The sequence below is a fragment of the Macaca fascicularis genome, chromosome 3, assembly GCF_037993035.2.
Source record: "Macaca fascicularis isolate 582-1 chromosome 3, T2T-MFA8v1.1".
In the NCBI taxonomy this organism is placed as follows: domain Eukaryota; kingdom Metazoa; phylum Chordata; class Mammalia; order Primates; family Cercopithecidae; genus Macaca; species Macaca fascicularis.
Window position 1 is genome coordinate 73,678,497 of NC_088377.1, and position 23,009 is coordinate 73,701,505.

General features: G+C 42.1%; 1 protein-coding gene across 1 annotated transcript in view; it reads right to left on the minus strand.

Annotated features, from left to right (window-relative positions):
* Positions 1 to 7,279: 7,279 nt before the first annotated feature.
* Positions 7,280 to 23,009, minus strand: part of LOC141406932 (uncharacterized) — a 61,302-nt gene continuing 45,572 nt past the window's right edge. Inside the window, exon 8 of the mRNA XM_074036522.1 lies at positions 7,280 to 8,389. Coding sequence (XP_073892623.1) covers positions 8,382 to 8,389 — 8 coding nt within the window. The 3' untranslated portion in view covers positions 7,280 to 8,381. The remainder of the gene's footprint in view (positions 8,390 to 23,009) is intronic.

Consider the following 23,009-nt stretch of genomic DNA (forward strand, 5'->3'; position numbering starts at 1 on the left):
TAAAAATTAAAAATAACTTAGCCAGGTGTGGTGGTGCACACCTGTAACCCCACCTACTCGGGAGGCTGAGGCATAAGAATTGCTTGCACCCAGGAGGCAGAGGTGGCAGTGAGCCGAGATCACATCACTACACTTCCGCCTGGGTCACAGAATGAGACTCTGTCTCAAAAAAAAAAAAAAAAGAAAAAAAGAAAAAAAAAAGAAAAGTGGCCCAGCTGCATTCCCTGCCCCTTGCATAGAAGTGGACCATACCTCTGAATATCTTCCTAGAGCCTCTTCTATCAACTTTAGTGATAGTTGGATGCTTTTCCCTCCCTTGGATGTGGCCGTCCTCCCTTCCTGAGTATTCAGCTTTAGAAAGGGGCATCCTGGCATCCTAGCTTACCCTCCTTTTTGAGCTGCAGCATTTGGTGGCTAAGAAAGGACAAGCATCCAGGGAATCACCTGTGGCTAATCAGGCAGGACCTGCCCTAGAGCGAGGTGTGTCTGGATCTCACTAAGAGCTCATCATACTGTGCTGGATGCGAGAGACCCATGGTATCCATGGAGGGATCTTGCACTAAATTATTGCAGCTTTGTCCAGATTTTATGCAGGACCTGGATGGAGTTGAGATCTAGCCAATATTTCTCTATGTGAAAAAAATAGGAAGGACTGAACCATATCTACCTTCCTAGGATATATGTGCTTTCAAATAAATACAGAAATAAAAATTGCCTGGTATAGTGGCCCACACCTTTAATCCCAGCACTTTGGGAAGCTGAATTGGGGGCATTGCTTGAGCCCATGAGTGGGATCACATGCCTGGGCAACACAGTGGGATCGTCTCTACAAAAAATTCAAAAATTAGGCACATGTGATGGTGTGAGCCTGTAGTCCCAGCTTCTTGGTAAGCTGAAACAGGGGCATGGTGTGTGCCCAGGAGGTTGAGGCTGCAGTGAGCTGTGATTGTGCTACTGCATTCCAGCCTGGGTCACAGAGCGAGACCCGGTCTCAAAAATAAATAAATAAATAAGGTCAAAGAGTAAATACACAAAATCTGCAGATAAATGAGTAAAGCACTTTTATTCAGTCTTATTTATTTGTTTATTTATTTATTTAGAGAAAGAGTCTCACTCTGTTGCCCAGGCTGGAGGGCAGTGGTGTGATATCAGCTCACTGCAACCTCTGCCTCCCAAGTTCAAGCAGTTCTTCTGCCTCAACCTCCCGAGTAGCTGGGATTACAGGCGTATGCCACCACACCCAGCTACATCCAGCCTTATAATTAAGGATTAAAATGGTTCACCCTCACATAAAATCTGCCACCTCTGCCAGCAAGACTAATTATAAAATTCATCAGCCTCATGATTGAGCTGTTGTGTATCCATCAAGGGCAACACACCCACAAATCATAAGCTACTATTTGACATAGCAGGTGGGTGAGAGAAATGATTGCCTCCTTGTCATTTTTCAGCCAGTGATCAACATGGCATGATACTGCACTCACATTGTTAGGCCATGGCCATGGTGCAGGTGATAATAGCTAGTGGGGAGTGCTCCTCTCTCTCAGGTGCAGATGGAATGCAGAGGAAATAGTGAGGGCAAAGTGTGTGCAACATTTGGAGAATGGAGCTGTCTATCATAAGGCACTATTATGTGGACCATTCTTTATTTAACAAACATTTATAATGAATTTTGGCTATGTACCAGGCACAGTTCTAGATACCAGGGATAGAGCAGAGAAGCAAACAAATTCCCAGCTTTTTTTTTTTTTTCAACACATTCCCTACTTTTACGGAGCATACATTCCAGTTGGAGGAGAGAGGACCAGAAATAGATAAATGTATGCTGTGCAGCAGAGATGCTTGGTAAGGGAAAGGGGAGGGGGTGTAACTGGGAGATTACCAGTTTGGATAAGTTGTCCAGGAAGATGTTTCTACTTTGGTAGAGACTGAACAGAGCAAAAGAGAGCAGAAGTCAAGAAGACAGCGGAGGGGAGAGTTTCCGAGGGAGCTGTGAGTACCTAAGGCCTGAGGTTGGAGCACATTTGGTGTATTTGAGCAACAGCAAGGAGGAAGCCACGTCCCTGTAGTGCAGGGAGGGAAGCAGAGAGAGGTGGGAAGGGGCCAGGTCATGAAGGGTTTTGTGGGTCATTTAGGATGCTGACTTTCACTGAGTGAGATGGGAACCGTTGGAGGGGCTGAGCAGAGAAGCGCAGGATCTGACTTAGGTTTTACACAGATACCCCAGTTCCTCTGGTGAGAACACGGTAAGGGAGAAAGTGACGTCAGCTGGTGGCTCATGATATCCAGGCAAGAGATGCTGGTGGCTTGAACCAGAGTGGTCGTGGTAGGGGTATGAAAAGTGGAGGGCTTGTGAATAAATTTTAAAAGTAGAGCAGACAGGATCTGTTGACAGATTATTTGAAGTGTGAGAGATGGAAAGGAGCCATAGATGACCCTAAGATTTTTAGCCTGAGCAACTGGAAGAATAGAGCTCTCACGGAGGCTCTGGGGGGAATGCAGCTGGAGGGAGGGAGGAACAAAGGGCTGGGCCACCAGCAACTCACAGAAGTCAAGCTATACAATTGGAGAGTATTTATTGATGAACATGCTTACTTGTTTGAATGAAGTGGAGCTTGCAAACTGGTGGCTCAGGAGCCAAATCTGGCTGGCCAATCTGTTTGGTTTGGTTCTCACAATATTTATTAAACAATGAAATTAGTTGTTGATGTTTAAAACTCTAGGGAGTTTATATCAAAATCTGGATTTACGGCATCTTTTGGAAAAGTGAAAGATATGGCAATGCTGGGTGGTGATGAATAACAGTGCGGCTCTTCGGTAAAGTGTGCCGTGCTCAGTCCCCTACTCTCTCATTGTCTTACAGCCAACTGCTATCCTGTCTGTGCCCTGATTTCCTCATTTGAAAATAGGAGTAAGAGTAGTTCCTACCTCCTGGGGCTGTAAGGAAAATTAACAGAGATAACTTATGAGTAGCACTCAAATAGCATTCAGAAATGTGAGCTATTATTGTTATTGCTGTTATTATTGATATTGTTATTATTATTACCTTGCCAGGCTTTGAGTTTGTGTGAGAATTTCAGAAAGCTGGAAGATGATACTAACAGGGGTTGAGAGGTGAGTGAAGCTTCCCTTAATCAATAATGGCACCAAACCAGAAAGCAGGAGAGATGGAAGCACAGCTCACAGACACTTAGAAAATTGTGATCAGCCCCACGAGTCAGAGTTAATTTCTCTTCTGCAGAGCTGGGACCAGCGGCCTGGATCACCCAGTGACTCATCTAATAGCCCTGTGAGTTCGCCCAGCTTGCAGCATCACAAATTACACTTGCAGCCTGCTTATCAGGCAAGCTAGGAAATTAAACCTAAATGGCTACGGTGTTGCTAAGTAATATGGTTGCAACACAGACACCTGAAGCTGAGACCATCACAGGCCCATTAAAGCATCATTTCCCACTGTGGCTAATGAGGTCCGAATCCTTTGAAGGAAACCTGCTGTTCTTTTTTAAGGTCAGAAAGTGGAGTAACTCGGTTAGAAGCAAGAGACAGAATTTCCCTTCCTAGATGCTAGGGGTTTGTGTGTTTATGGGTATATATTGGAGCTCTATGGTCTCATGGCTAAGTGGTGGGGGTGAGGGAGATCAGAGACAGCCGTCCTCCCTTCCTGGACTCCTTGACCCTGAGCCGGGAGGGGCCTGGCCAATGGCATCAGGCAGTGTTAGCCAAATGCCTATTGGCTTCAATTTGGGAGGCTTCTTAGGAATATGGGGCAGAAGGGGATGACGATATTTTTGGCATTTTCTTCCTCAGGACAGTGTTTTCTTTAGGGGGCTTTTCCGTTTCTACAACAAAGTCCTAGAACCATTAATGGGGCTCCTGGACCCTGGGATGCTTGGGCAGCTAAGCTAGACCTGGAAGTGGACTTCATTTTCCCGTTTCTTTCCAGTCAGACCAACCATGTCCATTTCAGAGTTTGGTTCCTCATGGACCTGGAAAGATTAGAGCCTGGGCACAACCCCAGCAAGTAAGGCAGTGGCTGTATGTGGCCCCCTGACTTCACTCAGGTAGGGACTGAGCATGCGTGTCACCAGCCCCGTGTGGCTCTTCTGAAGCTCCACAGCTGTGCTTGCAGTTAGCTGTTTAGTAAGTCAACACACTGGGGCTGTGTGGTCAGGGGTTGGGGGACTGGAGCCCATGGGTCTGCCCCAGCTCCCCTCTCTGAAAGGATATTCTCTACCTTCTCTGCTCTGGGCTCCTGAGACGGATTGGGAGAGTATTACCTCCCCCCCGCCCGCCTTTAATTAGTATCTTTCATCACATCTTCTCCACAATGCTGACGGTTATTTTTCAAGACTCATTCAAGTGGGTTGGGCCTCACATAACTTCTGCATGGTGATCCGAGTATGGGGCTTACCGGCAGCCTGGAGGACAGTGACTGCAGTACAGTGGGTGTGTTTGCCCCATCCAGGTCTGAGCAAGCCCTGAGCTTCATCTGCTGGGAGCTCTTGATAATCTGGCCTAGCTAGTTCCAGTCTTCATGAAAAGAAGAATGTGGAGGAGAATTCCAGAGCTGCTTTCTGGCATTCATTGTGTGATGGGAGACATGGCTGTCCCCAAAGGGGACAAGGACTTTTAGATTGGGGACATTTCTAAGTCAAACTCTAATCAAGTGCCTTCTTTGCATTTTGTGAGCTTGCTGCAGGCTTGGACCTCTCTCCCTAAGGAAGAGCTGTGCTCTGCTGGAACTGGATGGACATCTGGGACCCACAGGCTGGCCGCTGCTCTGACTGTATTTCCTACATCCCCACACACCATCCTCACAGGGAAGATGACACATGACATGCCATGAAACACTTGACCAAGCACAGGTCAAAGCTACCAACACATCCCATTCTGTGGTACCTTGCAAATCTCGTGCAGCTGTGAGCTATGATTTATTTCATGTAGGTGTACTGGGGTGCTTGGGTCCTAGTGGTTACTTTTCATACCATTATTTTTACCAAGTGTTTTCTCTCCTAAATTCAATCAAAAGCTGCATGATTTCTATCCCCTCTACCACTATTTCCATTCAAGGAAGGAAACGCTGGCCAGATTTAGAGAGTGCCCCTTTCATTTCTTTGGAGGGCCATCATTTGCTTCGTTGCATATGTACTTTTCCTTGGTTGGTTCTTTAAAATAAATTTTTTTTTCTAGCAATCTTCCTGTCTCAACCTCCCAAGTAGCTGGGACCACAGTCGTGTGCAACCACACCTGGCTAATTTTTTAAATTTTTTGTAGAGATAGGGTCTCTCACTATGTTACCCAGGCTGGTCTCCAACTCCTGGGCATAAGTAGTCCTCCTGCTTTGGCTTCCCAAAGCCTTGGATTACAGGTGTAATCCATGTCTGGCTTAAAATTTTTTGTAAAAAACAAAGACATAAACACACACACTAGCCCAGGCCTACACAGGATCTGTGTGTAACTAGAGCAGGAGACCCTTCTACCTGAGAACTTTTGTCTTTGCTGTGTGATCTTTGGCAGGTTATTTAAGCTCTCCAGGCCTTAGTTCTCATTTGTAAGATGAGATAATAATAGCATCAATCTCAAGGAATTGTGTGAAGGTTAATTAATACATTTTTAAAAAGAGAAAACACTCAAGGGGTATTAACTATTATGATAAGAGTGGCAATGACCATGCATATTGGACTTCATAGATGGAGGAAGCCCAGGCTCGATGGACAGCTTCCCTGTTTCCCAGCAACGTTTTAACAAATCTATCAAATTCCCATTCTCCACCTAGGTGGCCTTGCCAGGGACGTGGTGACAAGTATAAAGGGGAGGAGCGATGCTTCTTCAGGAAGGTGCTGATGGAAGGATAACCAGGCCTGTGCTTTTATGAAACAGCAAGCCAAAATGGGGAACTTGACCTAGAGAATTTGATTAATCTCTTCGACTACATCAAAGGCAGCAGTGAAGCAACTTCTCTCGTGTGATGCCAATAACTAAAAGAGTGTGTGCTGTCCTCCAACTGCCACTTACCAGCTGTATAAAAAGGGCCAGTTACTTAATCTCTCTGAGCCTTAGTTTCCTCATCTGTCAATGGGAATGATACTATTTTATAGGGTTGTTGTGGTTATTAATCAGGTGGTATCTGTAGAATGCCTAACAAGTTTTTGGAACCAGGTGAAGGCTCAGTAAAAGCCAATCATTATGCTCATTATTATGTTTATTATAAATGCTTTTTTTTTTTTTTTTTTGAGACGAAGTCTTGCTCTTGTCCCCCAGGCTGAAGTGTGATGGTGCAGTCTTGGCTCACTGCAACCTCCTCTTCCTGGGTTCAAGTGATTCTCCTGCCTCAGCCTCCCAAGTAACTGGGATTACAGGTGCCTGCCACCAAGCATGGCTAATTTTTGTATTTTTAGTAGAGATAGGGTTTCACCATGTTGGCCAGACTGGTCTCAAACTCCTGATCTCAGATGATCCATCTGCCTCGGCCTCCCAAAGTGTTGAGATTACAGGCATGAGCCGCCACACCCAGCCTATAAATGCTCTTATTACGAGCTACCTTACAGCTTATGATTTACAACTGAGGAAGCAAGTTATTTCATGGCAGGACTTGTCCTGTGATAGTTCTCTTCCTCATCATGAAGATGTCAACAGCACTCATCGGGATTCCCCCACCTCTGGCCTGGGCGGTTGCCCATGTGAAGATTGGGAGAAGGTGATGCCCACCTGGTTGCACAAGAGCTGGGTCTAAGTCATCCTGTCTCTGTGTGTATCTACAGCCCTAGGAACGGCTCATGGCTCATGCTTCTATTGCATGACCAGGGATTCTGAGGATGGTTTAGGTGTCCAGACTCAAACCTTCCTTGTCATTACCTCCTTCCTAGCTTTTTCCCTCTACCTAACAATTCTTCTTTCTCAGGTTCTCTTGAATGTGTCCCTCTTTTCTAGAGACAGTTGCGTCTTCCTACCTGCCTGCAGCCTCCTCTGGCTTTGCCCTCTTCTGCACCCTCCCTGAAATTGTTTTTGTCTCTCCAGCCCCAGTTCCTCATTCCTCAGATGACAGCACCCAGACTTTCATATAGGGATGGATAAGTTACGAATGCATTCAGCTGCAAATAAGAAAGCTGACGCAGAGTGGCTGCAACATAAGGATTTATTTCATTCACATAGCACTAAGTCTGAAGATAGGTGGTTGCCTGCTTTGATTCAGCCTTTCTATCCTCATGCTCGCAGCTCCAGGCATCACATCAGCACTCAAAGCAGGATGAAGGAATAGAAGAAGGAAGCACAATTTGCATTTGTTCTTTTTTTTTTTTAATGAGAAAAGCCAAAGTTTTTCCAGTTGCCCCCAGCATACTTCCATTTATATCTCATTAGCTAGAGCTGTGTTAAGATTCTCTCTAGCTGCAAAGGAGATGAGGAAGGCTAGCATTTCATTTTTCTAGCCTCCAAAATGGAGATAAAGAGAAAAGGAGCTCGAGGGTGTGGGGTTATGCAGCCAATGCTGTCTACTATAGAAAACTTCTCCCCAGTCTCAGCACATGCGGCAGACTTGACCCCCACTCCAGGCATGTCACTGATGACCAATCAGAGCATGATATCGCTCTTGCCACAGGGATTGTTTCATGAAAGGGCATGTGACTAAGCTAGGGAAATTAAGAGATGATGAGACTCAATTCCAGGACTTCAGTTGAGACTATTGGGAAAGAGATCTTTTGTTTGGGTTTAAGCATAGCATAAACTGCTGAGATCCTCAGGCTACCCCTTAAAGAAAGCTGACCTGAGATGGTTCCAACCTAGAGGAAAGCAAGGCTGAGAGACAAGGAGCAGTGCTGATGACATGGATGGAATTCCTGGATCCAACTGTACCTGATGCCCCCAGGAACTTTCATGTATGTGAGCCAGTAAATTTTCCTTTTTACTTAAGCCAATTGGAGTTCAATGTCTATCACTTCAAGTAAAAGAATCTTGGATAATACGTGCCCTTGGAGGCTCTGCTTGAGGTACCAACACCATCTGGTTTTGTTTATGTGTTTACGTATCAAGATCTCTCACCAGATGCATGCTCTGCTGGCAGGGGTCATCTTTGTATCCCAAGGCCCCCCACATTGGACGTGACACATGGCAGGTTCGCAGTAAAGGCTTCATTAATGAATGAGCCATGTTTCTCCTCTGCCCTCCATGGCTGCCTTATAAATCCAGGCTCTGTCATCTGGCACTCAAGGACTTCCATCATCCAGCCTCCATAATGTCCTCCCATTATTCCTCTCGATGAAAAACACTGCTGCTGAATTTACCTTTTTTTTTTTTTTTTTTTTAAAACAGTGGCTCTTCTCCATCTGTACATCTCTTCATGCTGGTCTCTCCGCCTGGAACACGGCTTTCTCCATCTTCATCTTTCAAAACTCTATATATTCAAGACATAACTCAAATGTTGCTTCTCCCAAGGAGCCTTCTTTGATCATCTCAAGTCATAACACCTGCAGCTCTCGCTGATATACATGAGACACCTGTCACGTCGCCCTGTGGCGGTTGATGTGTCAAGATCTTTTTTTTTTTTTTTTTGAGACGGAGTCTCACTCTGTCCCCCTTGCTGGAGTGCAGTGGCCGGATCTCAGCTCACTGCAAGCTCCGCCTCCCGGGTTCAGGCCATTCTCCTGCCTCAGCCTCCCGAGTAGCTGGGACTACAGGCGCCCGCCACCTCGCCCGGCTAGTTTTTTTTTTTGTATTTTTTAGTAGAGACGGGGTTTCACTGTGTTAGCCAGGATGGTCTCGATCTCCTGACCTCGTGATCCACCCGTCTCGGCCTCCCAAAGTGCTGGGATTACAGGCTTGAGCCACCTCGCCCGGCCGATGTGTCAAGATCTTATCTTCCCAATTAAACCATTAGCTTTGTGCCTCTTCCAGCACCTAGCAGGGTGCCATTCACATTGTGGGGCTCAGGAGACATAGATTGCTGGAAAAACCTGGTTTGGAATGAATTTCTGTCTCAGCCCTGGAGAGGGTTTTTCTTTTCCTGACCACATTTTATTAAAGCTGTTTTTCCTACTAAATTTTTTCCCACAAATGTGTTGAGGTATAATTGATTTAAGGTGTGCAATTGGATGAATTGTGAGATATGTATACACCTGTAAAGCCGCCCCACAATCGAGAGAGTGAACATGTTCTTCACCCCTGAGTGGTGCCCACGCCCCTTTGTCATCTCTACCTCCCTTTCCCCGACAAACTCCAAAACAGATCAGCTTCCTGTCACGACAGTTGAATGTGTATTTTCTAAAATCATATGTTGATGGAGTTGTATGGTTTGTATTTTTTTGTCTGCCTTCTTTCACTCAAGAGAATGACTTTGAGATTCATCTGTTGTTGTGTATATCAACAGTTTGTTCTGTTTCACTGCTGAATCGTGCTCCCTGTCATGAATATGCCACTATCTATCAGTTCATCTGTGGACATTTGGGTTGTTTGGGTCCAGTTTGGGGATTTTACAAATAAAGTTGCTATGAACATTTGTGTATAACTCATTATATGAACACATGCCTTCATTTATCCTGACAAATATCTAGGAGTGGAATGGCTGGATCAAAGGGTAGGCATCTATTGAATTTTTAAGCTCTTTTATGTGGTGGTACCATTTTACATTCCCACTGGTTCTAGTTCTACATACTCTCTTGCTACATTTTCATTTCTTCCCCATATATCAAAATTAGTGCTTTTCAAACTTTAAAAAATTTGGGTTTGTTTTTGAGACAGGGTCTTGATCTATCATCCAGGCTGGAATGCAGTGGCATGATCTCAGCTCACTGAAGCCTCCACCTTCCAGGCTCAAGGGTTCTCCCACCTCAGTCTCTGGAGTAGCTGGGACTACAGGTGTGCACACCACCATCCCTGGCTAATTTTTGTATTTTTAGTAGCGATGGGGTTTTGTCATGTTTCCCAGGTTGATTTCAAACTCCTGGCCTCAAGAGATTTGTCTGTCTTGGCCTCCCAATATCTTTTGTTTTGTTTTGTTTTTTAAGAAGCAGAAACCTTAAAAAAAAAAAAAAAAAAAAGGCCATCCCTAGACCCCTAGTGAGTAAAGCGTGTAAGGAGACAGATGCTTTGGCCAAAGGGTTGTAGGAGGTGTGTGGCGCCTGAGGCCCTGGGTCACCTCTTCCGGCCCTGGGGTCCTAAGAACACATACATGTAGAACACCCGCTCTAGGTGATAAACGTGAGTCAGATTGGACTTTCACTTACGTTCTGGGCCACAGCACCTGCCAGCCATGCTGAGAACCTCACCAGGGCCTCCAAAATAAAGAGACTTGGAGGCGGCTCGGACACAGCAGCCTGGACTATGGGGTGGTATTTCTCGCTGGATGGAAAAGGTTTTTCAGGATATAAATACTACCTTTCCACCACCATGACTTGTCAAACTTCCTCCATCTCCAAGACAAATATCAGAAACTGCATGACTCCAGATACCAGGAACAAAGAAACAAATTGGGAACACTGTGGGCAAAAAAAAAAAAAAAAAAAAAAAAAAAGATTTTAATAAAGATTCAGCCAGCTCCATGCATAGATCCTGACACACTGCTTACTGTGATCTTGACAGTGATGCTGGGCAAGAATAAATAGACTGTGAGGCCATTCATATTCCTGGCACTGATGAGCCCACTGCAGCCTAAATGATGGCTGACTATAGACAGGGACCCTTTCAGGGGCTGCTCCAGCAGACCTCTGGCCTCAGACTCTTGGCCTCTGCAGGCTTTGGGACCCTGAAGCTGAGGTTTCTCACTGGCCTGCAGTGAGCCTGAGAAAAGCAGATTCACGGGCCCTCAGCCTTCATTCGCACTCCTGTGCCAGAACCTGAAGAGCTGTGTTTTCACGTTGCTGTGTGTTTCTTCCTCCTCCTCATTCTGCTTTTATTATAGAAAACTTTAAACATATACAAAAGTAGACAGGATAGTAAAATGAACCCTATACACCCACAGCCCGGCTTCAACAGTTACCCATAGATGGCCAATCTTGTTGCATCTCTACTCCTACTCACTGTCCCCAGTATTATTTTGAATCAAATCCCAGACATTAAATTATTTCATCCATAGACAGGTCCCCCAATCTAAAACATAAGGGAGCCTTTTTAAAGACAAAATCATAATATTATTATCCCACCTAAAAATGAGCAATAATTTCTTTCTGGCCCATAGTGGAGTGTGAGGACCATGGCCTAAGCTCTCTCAGCCAAAGAGTAGGTCACTTCTTCCGGTAGTGGGAGCTACGCCTGACACGTGTCGCAAGACAGTGTGCATTTTTGAAGGAGGGTGTGCATTTTTAAAGGAGGGTGTGCATTTTAAAGGAGGGTGTGCATTTTTAAAGGAGGGTGTGCATTTTTGAAGGAAGCCAGCAGGAGTTCTACTTCTGGAAATCCAAGCTCATAAGAGAAAAACAGCACCAAGTTGAGCTGACCACTTGTGTTGCAAAGGGGGCCTCGGGTCCTAGGCAGGACCATTATCTAGAATCTTGTCATCCACGCCTTCTATTTGTTTTTAAAGCCAACTTTGCATTTTAACCTAACGGGTTCAGGGAAGCCACTGTCAAGTTCCCTATAGAGTAGTTCCTGGGGGCTTACCAGTATGAGGTCACCCTGGGCAGTCTTTGAATATCCAGTCAGACCCCCTGGGTTTGATGTGTGTCTCTGCAGTTTATATACTGTGCATTAGGAAGTGGACACTTGCTGTCATTGGCTGGCAGGGGTGTTTTTTGAGATGACAGTAGATGACATGCTGATAAACTGGATGCTGAGAGTGTGTGGTGATGCAGGTCACCCATCTTCCCCTGCCTGCCTGTGCCCACTGTCTATCCAGGGGCCCATCCAGATGGTTTTCCAGGCCCTACCTTCATCCCAAGAGCTGGATTCATGGTTTCTTGTAGGTGCCAAACAGGAACCAGCTGGGCTTTTCAGCACACAGAGCCCCCCGATGCTGGTGGGTAGAGCAGGCCCTCTTGAGGCTCTTGCTCCAGCTGCCCCCCTTGGAGAACCCTCTGCAGTGTGCATGAGGCACTCCTGGGCTGTCTTCTAGCCCTTGCTCCTGAAGGCACCATTTCCCACACATCCCAGGCTCCTTGGAATTGAGATGCTGTGGTCGTGGTCTTGGCTGACCAGGTGTCCCTTGATTCCAGTAAGGAGCAGGGACATGGGAAAAGCTTTGCTGGTGGAGGAAGCTGCATAAGGGAGCAGTGGGATGCCAAGGTCTCCTATTGCTGTCCATCCTCAGGGCTGAAGGCTGCTCAGTAGGAAGTCACCTAAAGTGCTGGGATTACAGGTGTGAGCCACTGCACCCAGCATTTTTTTTTTTTTTTTTTTTTGAGACAGAGACTCATTCTGTTGTCCAGGCTGGAGTGCAGTAGTGCAATCTCGGCTCACTGCAACGTCCACCTCCCAGGTTCAAGTGATTCTCCTGCCTCAGCCTCCTGAGTAGCTGGGATTACAGGTGTCCGCCACCACATATGGCTAAGTTTTTGTATTTTTAGTAGAGAAGTGGTTTTGCCACGTGGGCCAGGCTGGTCTCAGGCTCCTGGCCTCAAGTGATCCACCCACCTCAGCCTCCCGAAATGCTGGGATTGCAGGTATGAGCCACTGCGCCTGGCCAAGTTTTACTGTTCTTAGTGTGCAGATATTTTACTTCCTTGGTTAGATTTATTCTTAAGCATTTTATTTTTCAGCATTATTCACAATAGCCAAGATATGGAAACAATCTAAGTGCCCTTCAACAAGGTACACAATAAAATACTATAAAGCTTTTAAAAAGAATGAAATCCTGTCATGTGTAAAACATGAATGAAACCGTAGGACATTATGCTAAGAGAAATAGACCAGGCACAGAAGGACAAATACTGTATAATCTCACTTACATGTGGTAACTAAAAGTCTCACAGAAATAGAGAGTAGACAGGTGGTGAGTGGAGGAAAGTAGGGAGACAGAGGGATGGGGAAACAGAAAATATTGATCAAACGGTACAAAGTTGTAGTTAGACTGGAGGAATAAGAATCAGTGATCTATTGCATTGCATGGTGTCCATAGTTAATAATAAGCCACTATATATTTCAAAATTGCTAAAATGGGGAGTGGGGTGGAGCAAGATGGCTGAATAGAATCTCTCATCAATCATTCCCCTACATAAACACCAAATTAAACAATTATCCATGCAAAAAAGCACCTTCGTAAGAACGAAAAATCAGGTGAGCAATCTCAGTACCTGGTTTTAATATTATATCAAGAAAAGAGGCACTGAAGATTGCAGTAAAGAGAGTCTTGCATAGCCTATACCATCTGACATTCATCCCCCAGCAGCACCATACTGAACAGAGAGAGAATCTGGGTGCTTTGGGGAGGGAGAGTGAAGTGATTATGGGACTTTGCATTGGAACTCAGTGACTGCCCTGTCACAGTGGAACACAACACAGGACAGAATTCTGCTAGTGCCCACAAAGGGAGCATTTTTTTTTTTTTTTTTTTAGATGGAGTCTTGCTCTTTCAACCAGGCTGGAGTGCAGTGGCATGATCTCCCGCTTACTGCACCCTCCACTTCCCAGATTCAAGTGATTCTCCTGTCTCAGCCTCTCGAGTAGCTGGGACTACAGCTGCACAACACCATGCTCAGCTAATTTTTGTATTTTTAGTTGAGACAGGGTTTCACCACATTGGTCAGGCTGGTCTCGAACTCCTGACCTCAGGTGATCTGCCCGCCTTGGCCTCCCAAAGTGCTGGGACTACAGGTGTGAGCCACCACTCCTGGCCAAAGGGAGCATTTAACCTAGCTCCCACTAAAGAGGAATTTCCCATGCCAGAGACAGATAGGAACTTCAGTTCCAGCTGCCTCCACCACTAGTTAATTAAAGTGCCCTGAGGTCCTGAATAAATTTGAAAGGCAGTCAGACCACAAGGTCTGCAGGTCTGCAGTCCTTGGGCAAATTCAGGTACTGAACTTGCTCAGAGCCAGTGGAATGGGAATGCGCATGACCCAATGAGATACCAGTTTTGGTGGCCAAGAAGTGCTTGTATCACACCTCCCCCAACTCCAGGCAGTGCAGCTCAAAGAGAGACTCCCTCCACTTGTGGGAAAGAGAAGGAAGATTAGAAGAGAACTGTGTCTTACAACTTGAGTAGCAGCTCAACCACAGGAAAATACACCACTAAACTGATTCCTGAAGCCCCCAATTCAAGGCCCTACTTCCTGGACATTTCTAGACTCACTCTGGGACAGAAGGGAACTTGCTGCACTGAAGAGACGGACCCAGCCCGGCAGGACTCACCACCTGCTGACTAAAGAGCCCTTGGGCCTTAAACATCAGTAGTAGCAAGGCAGTAGTTGCCATGGGCCTTGGGCAGGACCTAGTACTTTGCTGGCTTCACATGTGACCCAGCACAGTAGCAGCTGTGGTGTTCACAGGAGCAACTATGTCCCCCCTCCCTCACTCCAAGTAACCTAGTACAGACAGACAGACTCCTTCAGTTTGGGAGAAAGCGAGAAAACGGTTTGAGAGATTCTGCCTAATAGTCCAAGGAATCCTCCCAGATATTATCCAAGACCACTGAGGCAGTATGAGTCTGCTAGAATCACAGTGCTACTTGGCTTAGGGTACTCCCTAGTAAATTCCCTTTGAATACTTAGAAAACCTTCTCAAGAAGAACAGGCACAACTGAGCCCAGATGGCAAAGACTACAATAAATATCTAACTCTTCAATGCCCAGACATAGATGAACAATGACAAGCATCAAGACCATCCCAGAAAACATGACCTCACCAAATGAACCATGTAAGGCACTAATGACCAATCCCAATCACACATCTCAGGACAGAGATATGTAACCTTTCAGAGAACTCAAAATAGCTGTTTTAGAAGAGCTCAATGAAATTCAAGATAACAGAGAGAAGAAATCCAGAATTACATTAGACAAATTTATCAAAGAGATTAAAATAATTTTAAAAATCAAGCAGAAATAATGAAAGTGAAAAATTTAATTGACATACTGAAGAATGCATCAGAGTCTCTCAACAGCAGAACTGGTCAGGCAGAAGAAAAAATTAGTGAACTTGAAGAAAGCTATTTGAAAATACAGTTAGAGCAGACAAAAGACAAATGAGGTCGTATGTGGTGGCTCACGCCTGTAATCTCAGCACTTTGGGAGGCCAAGATGGGCAGATCACGAGGTCAGGAGATCGAGAACATCCTGGCTAACACGGTGAAACCCCATCTCTACTAAAAAACATACAAAAAATTAGCTGGGCATGGTGACGGGCGCCTGTAGTCCCAGCTACTCGGGAGGCTGAGGCAGGAGAATGGCGCGACCCCTGGAGTCGGAGCTTGCAGTAAGCCGAGATTGTGCCACTGCACTCCAGCCTGGGCGACAGAGCGAGACTCCATCTCAAAAAAAAAGAAAAAAAAGAAAAGAAAAATGAAACTAAAAATAAGGTGTGCCTACGAGATCTAAAAATAGCCTCAAAATGGCAAATCTAAGAGTTATTGGCCTTAAAAAGGAGGCAGAGAGACAAAGGGATAATATCAGGGAACATCTCAAACCTAGAGAAAAATATCAATGTTCAAGTACAAGAAGGTTATAGAACACCAAGCAGATTTAACCCATAGAAGACTACCTCAATGCATGTGATAATCAAACTCCCGAAGGTCAAGGATAAAGAAAGGATCCTAAAAGCAGCAAGAGAAAACAAACAAACAACATACGATGGAGCTTCAACGTGTCTGGCAGCACACTTTTCAGTGAAAACCTTACAGGCCAAGAGAGAGTGGCATGACATATGTAAAATGCTGAAGAAGAAAACCTTTTAGCCAAGAATGGTATAACCAGCAAAAATATCCTACAAACATGAAGGAGAAATGAAGACTTTCCTAGACAAATAGAAGTCGAAGGATTTCATTAACACCAAAACTGTCCTAAAATAAATACTAAAGAGAATTCATATATATATATATATATATATATGAAACCATTTGAAGGTACAAGACTCACTGGTAATATTAGGTTGATTCAAGAGGAACTGCAGGCCAGGCACGGTGGCTCATGCTTGTAATCCCAGCACTTTGAGAGGCTGAGGCTCACGAGGTCAGGAGTTCGAGACCAGCCTGGTCAACATAGTGAAACCCCATCTCTACTAAAAATACAAAAATTAGCTGGCCATGGTGGTGGGCACCCACCCAAGTACCTAAGTAATCCCAGCTACTTAGAAGGCTGAGGCAGGAGAATTGCTTGAACCCGGGAGGCAGAGGTTGCAGTGAGCTGAGATCACGCCATTGCACTCCAGCCTGGCCGACAGAGCTAGACTCCGTCTCAAAGAAAAAAAGAGGAACTGTGTTTTTTGCCATTACTTTTAATGCCATAACTTTTAATAGCAAAAACTGCAACTACTTTTGCACCAACCAAATAGTAAGTATACAGATACACATGGAATGTTAAAACAAGATTATTGTGATGGGTAAAGCACTCATATCTGGAGTAGAAATACTAAAAAGTAAATGTATCAAAAATAATAAGTATGACAACTTTTCAAGACATAGACAGTATAAGATATAAATAGAAATTTTAAAAATGTTAATAAAGTGGAGGGATGAAATTAAAGTGTAAAGTTTTTATTAGTTTTTGCTTGTTTGTTAGTTTCTTTGTTCATTTATGCAATCGGGGTAAGTTGTAATCAGTTTAAAATAATGGATTATAAGATGTTATATACAAGCCCCATAGTAACCTCAAATCAAAAAACGTACAAAGATACACAAAAATAGAAATTAAAGCATACCATCAGAGAAAATCACCTTGACTAAAAAGAAGACAAGAAAGTAGGTAAAAAGGAAGAGAAGACCACAAACCCACCAGAAAACAAATAACAAAATGACAAGAGTAAGTCCTTACTTATCAATAACAACATTGAATGTAAATGGATTAAACTCTCCAATCAAGAGATATAGAGTGATTAGCCAGGCATGGTGGTGGGCGCCTGTAATCCCAGTTACTCAGCTGGCTGAGGCAGGAGAATCGCTTGAACCCAGGAAGTGGAGGTTGCTGTGAGCCAAGATTGTGCCACTGCACTCCAGCCTGGGTGACAGAGCAAGACTCTGTCTCAAAAAAAAAAAAAAAAAGAGAGAGAAAAGAAAAGACAGAGTAGCTGATTGGATTTCCAAAAAGAAAAAAACAACAACAACGATCTGTTACCTACTAGAACACACTTCACCTAAAAAGACACACATAGACTAAAAATAAAGGGACGGGAAGATAATTCCATGCCAATGGAAACCCAAAAAGAACACGAAAATGTATACTTATATCAGATAAAATACATTTCAAGACAAAAACTGTAAAAACAGACAAGGAAGATTCATTACTTATTGATAAAAGAATCTATTCAGCAAGAGACCATAAACAATATAAATATGTATGTACCCAACATTGGAGCACTTAGATATATGAAGGAAATATTATTAGAGCTAAAGAAAGAGAAAGATTATAATACAATAATAGCTGGAGACTTCAACACTCCACTTTTGGCATTGGACAGATCATCCAGACAGAAAAACAGCAAAAACATTAGACTTAATCTGCAGTATGGACCAAATGGACCTAAAAGACAGTTACAGGACATTTCATACAATGGCTACAGAATGCACATTCATCTCCTCAGCATGTAGCATATTCTCAAGGATAGAGAATATGTTAGGCCACAAAACAAGTCTCAAACAATTCAAAATATGAAATCAAGTATTATCCCTGACTACAAAGGAATAAAGGTATAGATCAATAACAAGAGGAACTTTGGAAACTACACAAACACATGAAAATTAAGTAATGTGTTCCTGGATGACCAGTGGGTCAATGAGGAAATAAAGAAGGTAATTTTAAAATTTATTGAAACAAATGAAAATGGAAATATAACATACCAAAACCTATGGGATACAGCAAAAGCCGTACTAAGAACAAAGTTGATAGTAACAAGTTCCTACATCAAAAAAAGCAGAAAAACATCAAATAAACAACCTAACAATGCATCTTAAAGAACTAGAAAAGCAAGAGGAAACCAACCCCAAAATTAGTATAAGAAAAGAAAGAATAAAAATCAGAGCAGAAATAAATGAAATTAAAATGAAAAAATACCAAAGATCAATGAAACGAAAAGTTTATTTTTTGAAAACATAAACAAAATCTACAAACCTTTAGCCAGACTAGGGGAAAAAAAAAAGAGTAGACCCAAATAAATAAACTCAGAGATGAAAAAGGAGACATTATGGCCAGGTGCAGTGGCTCACGCCTGTAATCTCAGAACTTTGGGAGGCTGAGACAGGAGGATTGCTTGAGCCAGGAGTTTGAGACCAACCTGGGAAACATTGTGATACCCCCATCTCTGAAAATAAAAAATTAAAAAAAAAAAGAAAAGAAAAAGGAAGCATTACAACTGATGCCGCAGAAATCCAAAGGCTCATTAGAGGCTACTATGAGCTATTATATGCCAATAAATTAAAAAACGTAGAAGAAATGGATGAATTCCTAGATGCATACAACCTATCAAGATTGAACCATGAAGAAATTCTAAACCTGAATGGACCAATAACAAGTAATGAGATCAAAACCGATATAAGAAGAAGTCTCCCAGCAAAGACAAGTCCAGGATATGACGGCTTCACTGCTGAATTTCACCAAACATTTAAAGAACTAATATTAATTCTACTCAAACTATTCTAAAACATACAGGAGGAGGGAATGCATCAGAACTCATTCAACGAGGCCAGTATTACCCTGATACCAAAACCATATAAAGATACATTAAAACAAGAAAACTCCAGGCCAATATCTCCGAGGAACATTGATGAAAAACCCCTCAAAAAAATACTAGCAAACTGAACTCAACAACACATTAAAAACCATTCCTCATGACCAAGTGGCTTTATCCCAGGGATGCAATGATGCTTCAACACACAAAAATCAATCAATATCGTACATCATATCAACAGAATGAAAGACAAAAAACATATGATCATTTTAATTGATGCTGAAAGGGCATTTGATAAAATTCAATATCCCTTCATCATAAAAAATTTCAAAAACCTGGGGATAGAAGGAACATACTTCCACATAATAAAAGCCATGTATCGCAGACCCACAGCTAGTATCATACTGAATGGAAAGAAACCTAAAAGCTTTTCCTCTAAGGTCTGGAAAATGACAAGGATGTCCACTTTCATTGCCGTTATTAAACTGGAAGTCCTAGCTAGAGCAATAAGACAAGAGAAGATATAAAGAGTATCCAAACTGGAAAGGAAGAAGTCAAATTATCCTTGTTTGCAGATGATTTGATCTCCTATTCAGAAAAACCTAAAGACTCCACCAAAAAAAAACTATTAGAACTGATAAACAAAATTAATAAGTTACAACACACAAAAATCAACCTACAAAAATCAGTAGCATTTTTATACCCAAAAGTGAACAATCTGAAAAAGAAATAAAAACTGATCCAATTTACAGTAGCTATAAATAAAATAAAATACCTAGAAATAAACATGAACAAAAAAATGAAAAATCTCTACAATGAAAACTATAAAACACTGATGCAAGAGGACATAAAACATGTTCATGGATTGGAAGAGTCAATAATATTGTTAAATGTCCATACTACCCAAAGCAATCTATAGATTAAATGCAATCCCTATCAAAATACCAATGACATTCTTCATAGAAAAAGAAAAAACAATCCTAAGATGTATATGGAACCAAAAAAAAAAATACTTAAAGCAATTCTGAGCAAAAATAACAATACTGGAGGGAATCGCATTACCTGACTTCAAATTATACTACAAAGCTATAAGTGAAACAGCATGGTATCAGTATAAAAACAGACACATAGACCCATTGAACAGAATAGAGAACACAGAAATAAATCCATACAGCCACAGAGAACTAATTTTCAACAAAGGTGCCAAGCACATACATTGGGGAAAGGATAAGCTCTTCAATAAATGGTGTTGGGAAAACTGGATATCCATATGCAGAAGAAAGAAACTAGACTTTTATCTCTCACCACATATAAAAATCAAATCAAAAGGATTAAAGACTTAAATTTAAGACCCCAAACTATGAAACTACTACAAAAAACAATGGGGAAACGCTTTAGGACATTTATTGAGTAATACCCTATGAGCACAGGCAATCAAAGCAAACATAGACAAATGGGACCATCTCAAGTTAAAAACCTTCTGCAAAACAAAGGAAACAATCAACAAAGTGAAGAGATAACCTACACAATGAGAAAATATTTCCAAACAATTTATCTGACAAGAGATTAATAACCAGAATATATTTAAGAAGCTCAAACAACTCAATAGGAAAAAATCTAATAATCCAATTTAAAATGGGCAAAAGATCTGAATAGACATTTCTCCAAAGAAGACATACAAATCTCTTCTTTTGTCTTATTGACAACAGCCATTTTAACATGTGTGAAGTAACTGCTCATTTTGGGTTTTTTAAAATGCCAAACAAGCAAATGAACAGGTTTTCAACATCACTCATTACCAGAGAAAGGCAAATAAAAACTACAATGAGATATCATCTCACCCCAGTTAAAAAAGCTTTATCCAAAAGACAGGCAATAACAAATGCTGGTGAGGATGTGGAGAAAAAGGAATCCCTGTACACTGTTGGTTGGAATGTCAATCAGTACAGTCTCTATGGAAAACAGTACGGAGTTTCCTAAAAAAAAAAAAAAAAAAAAAAAAAAATAGAACTACCATATGATCCAGCAATCCCACTAGTAGGAGTATACCCAGAAGAAAGGAAAGTAGTATATCAAAGAGATAGCTCCACTCCCGTGTTTGTTACAGCACTATTCACAATAGCCAAGATTTGAAAGCAACCTAAGTATCCATCATCAGATGAATGAATAAAGTAAATGCGGTACATATACATGATGGAGTACTATTCAGTCATAAAAAATAATGAGATCCTGTCATTTGCAACAACATGGATGGAACCGAGGACATGATGTTAAGTGAAATAAGCAAGACACAGGAAGACATGTCCTCACTCATTTGTGGAGCTAAAAATTAAAACAATTGAACCCATGGGGATAAAGAGTGGAATGTTAATCACCAGTAACTAGGAAACGATTGGGAGGGAGAGAAGTGGGGATGGTTGATGGGTACAAATACATAAATAGAATGAATAAGATCTAGTATTTGATAGCACAAAAGGGTGACTACAGTCAACAATAATTTACTGTACATTTTAGAATAACTAAGAGTATAATTGGATTGTTTATAACACAAAGAAAGGATAAATGCTTAAGTTGACGGGTACTCTATTTACCCTGATGTGATTACTGCACATTGAATGCCAGTATCAAATGTCTCATGCACCCTATAAATATATACACCTACTATGTATCCATAAAAATTAAAAATTAAAAAACACAGGCCCAGTGTGGTGGCTCATGCATATAATCCTAGCATTTTGGGAGGCTGAGGCAGGTGGATTACCTGAGGTCAGGAGTTCAAGATTAGTGTGACCAACACGCCAAAACCCTGTTGCTATTAAAAATACAAAAAAAAAAAAAAAAAATCCCAGCTACTTGGGAGACTGAGGAAGGAGAATTGCTTGAACCCAGGAGGCGGAGGTTGCAGTGAGCCGAGATCACACCATTTCACTCCAGCCTGGGCAACAAGAGCTAAACTCCATCTCAAAAAAAAAAAAAAAAAAAAAAAAACATTAAAAACACAATAAGCTGTTACTTCCCCATGCTAAAATGGCTATTATCAATAAGACAAACAAGTGCTGGTGAGGACGTGGAAAAAAGAGAACCCTTGTACACTGTTCGTGGCAATGTCAATTAGGATAGCCATTATGAAAAACAGTATGGAGTTTCTTCAAAAAATTAAAAATAAATCAATGACCATATGATCCAGCCATCTCACTACTGGATATATTACCTCCCAAAAATGAAGTCAGTATGTCAGAGAGATACCTACACTACCATTATTCACAAGAGCCAAGATATGGAAGCAATCTAAGTGTCCATGAATAGATGCATGAAGAAAAAACTGTGGCATACATGTGCAATGGAATACTATTCAGCCTTAAAAGTCAGGAAATCCTATCATTTGCAGCAACATGGATGGAACTGGAGGACTTTACACTACGTGAATACGCCAAGCACAGAAAGACAAATAGTAAATGATCTCACTAATAGATCAAATTTTTAAAAGTTAAACTTGTACAAACAGAGAGTAGAATGGTGGTTATGTGAGTTAGGTAGAGGGTATGGTAGGAGAGATGTTAGTCAAAAGCTACAAAATTTTAGTTAGGTAAGAAAAAGTTAAAGAGATCTATTGTACAACATAGTGACCATATTAATAAAAATATTTTATATTCTTGAAAATTGCTAAGATAGATGTTAAGTTTTCATCACAAAATAATTGAGATAACACATATGTTAATTAAATCAGTGTAACCATTCCACAATGTATATGTATTTCAAAACAATATGTTGTACATGAAAAGTACATACAGTTTTGTCAATGAAGATTAAAGAAAAATAATTTATATGGCTCTCTCCTGTATTTATCATGTCCAGAAAACTGACAATGTATGGTTTATTGTGATTAATACTGTGACCAAATTTTATACATCCACATAGTGTAGTTATATATTTTATAACATATACTAATATGTAATACAACATGATACAACAAATATTAAAACATTAAGTTTTAAGTATGTTTAACAAATTTTTAAATCTCTAATATGTCAATTTACTAAAAACATCATTTGGGGCTGGGCACGGTGGCTCATGCCTTATCCCAGCACTTTGGGAGACTGAGGCAGGTGGATCACCTGAGATCAGGAGTTCAAGATCAGCCTAATATGGTGAAACCCTGCCTCTACTAAAAATACAAAAATTAGCCAGGTGTGGTGGCAGGTGCATGTAATCCCAGCTACTAGGAAGGCTGAGGCAGGAGAATCACTTCAACCCAGGAAGTGGAGGTTGCAGTGG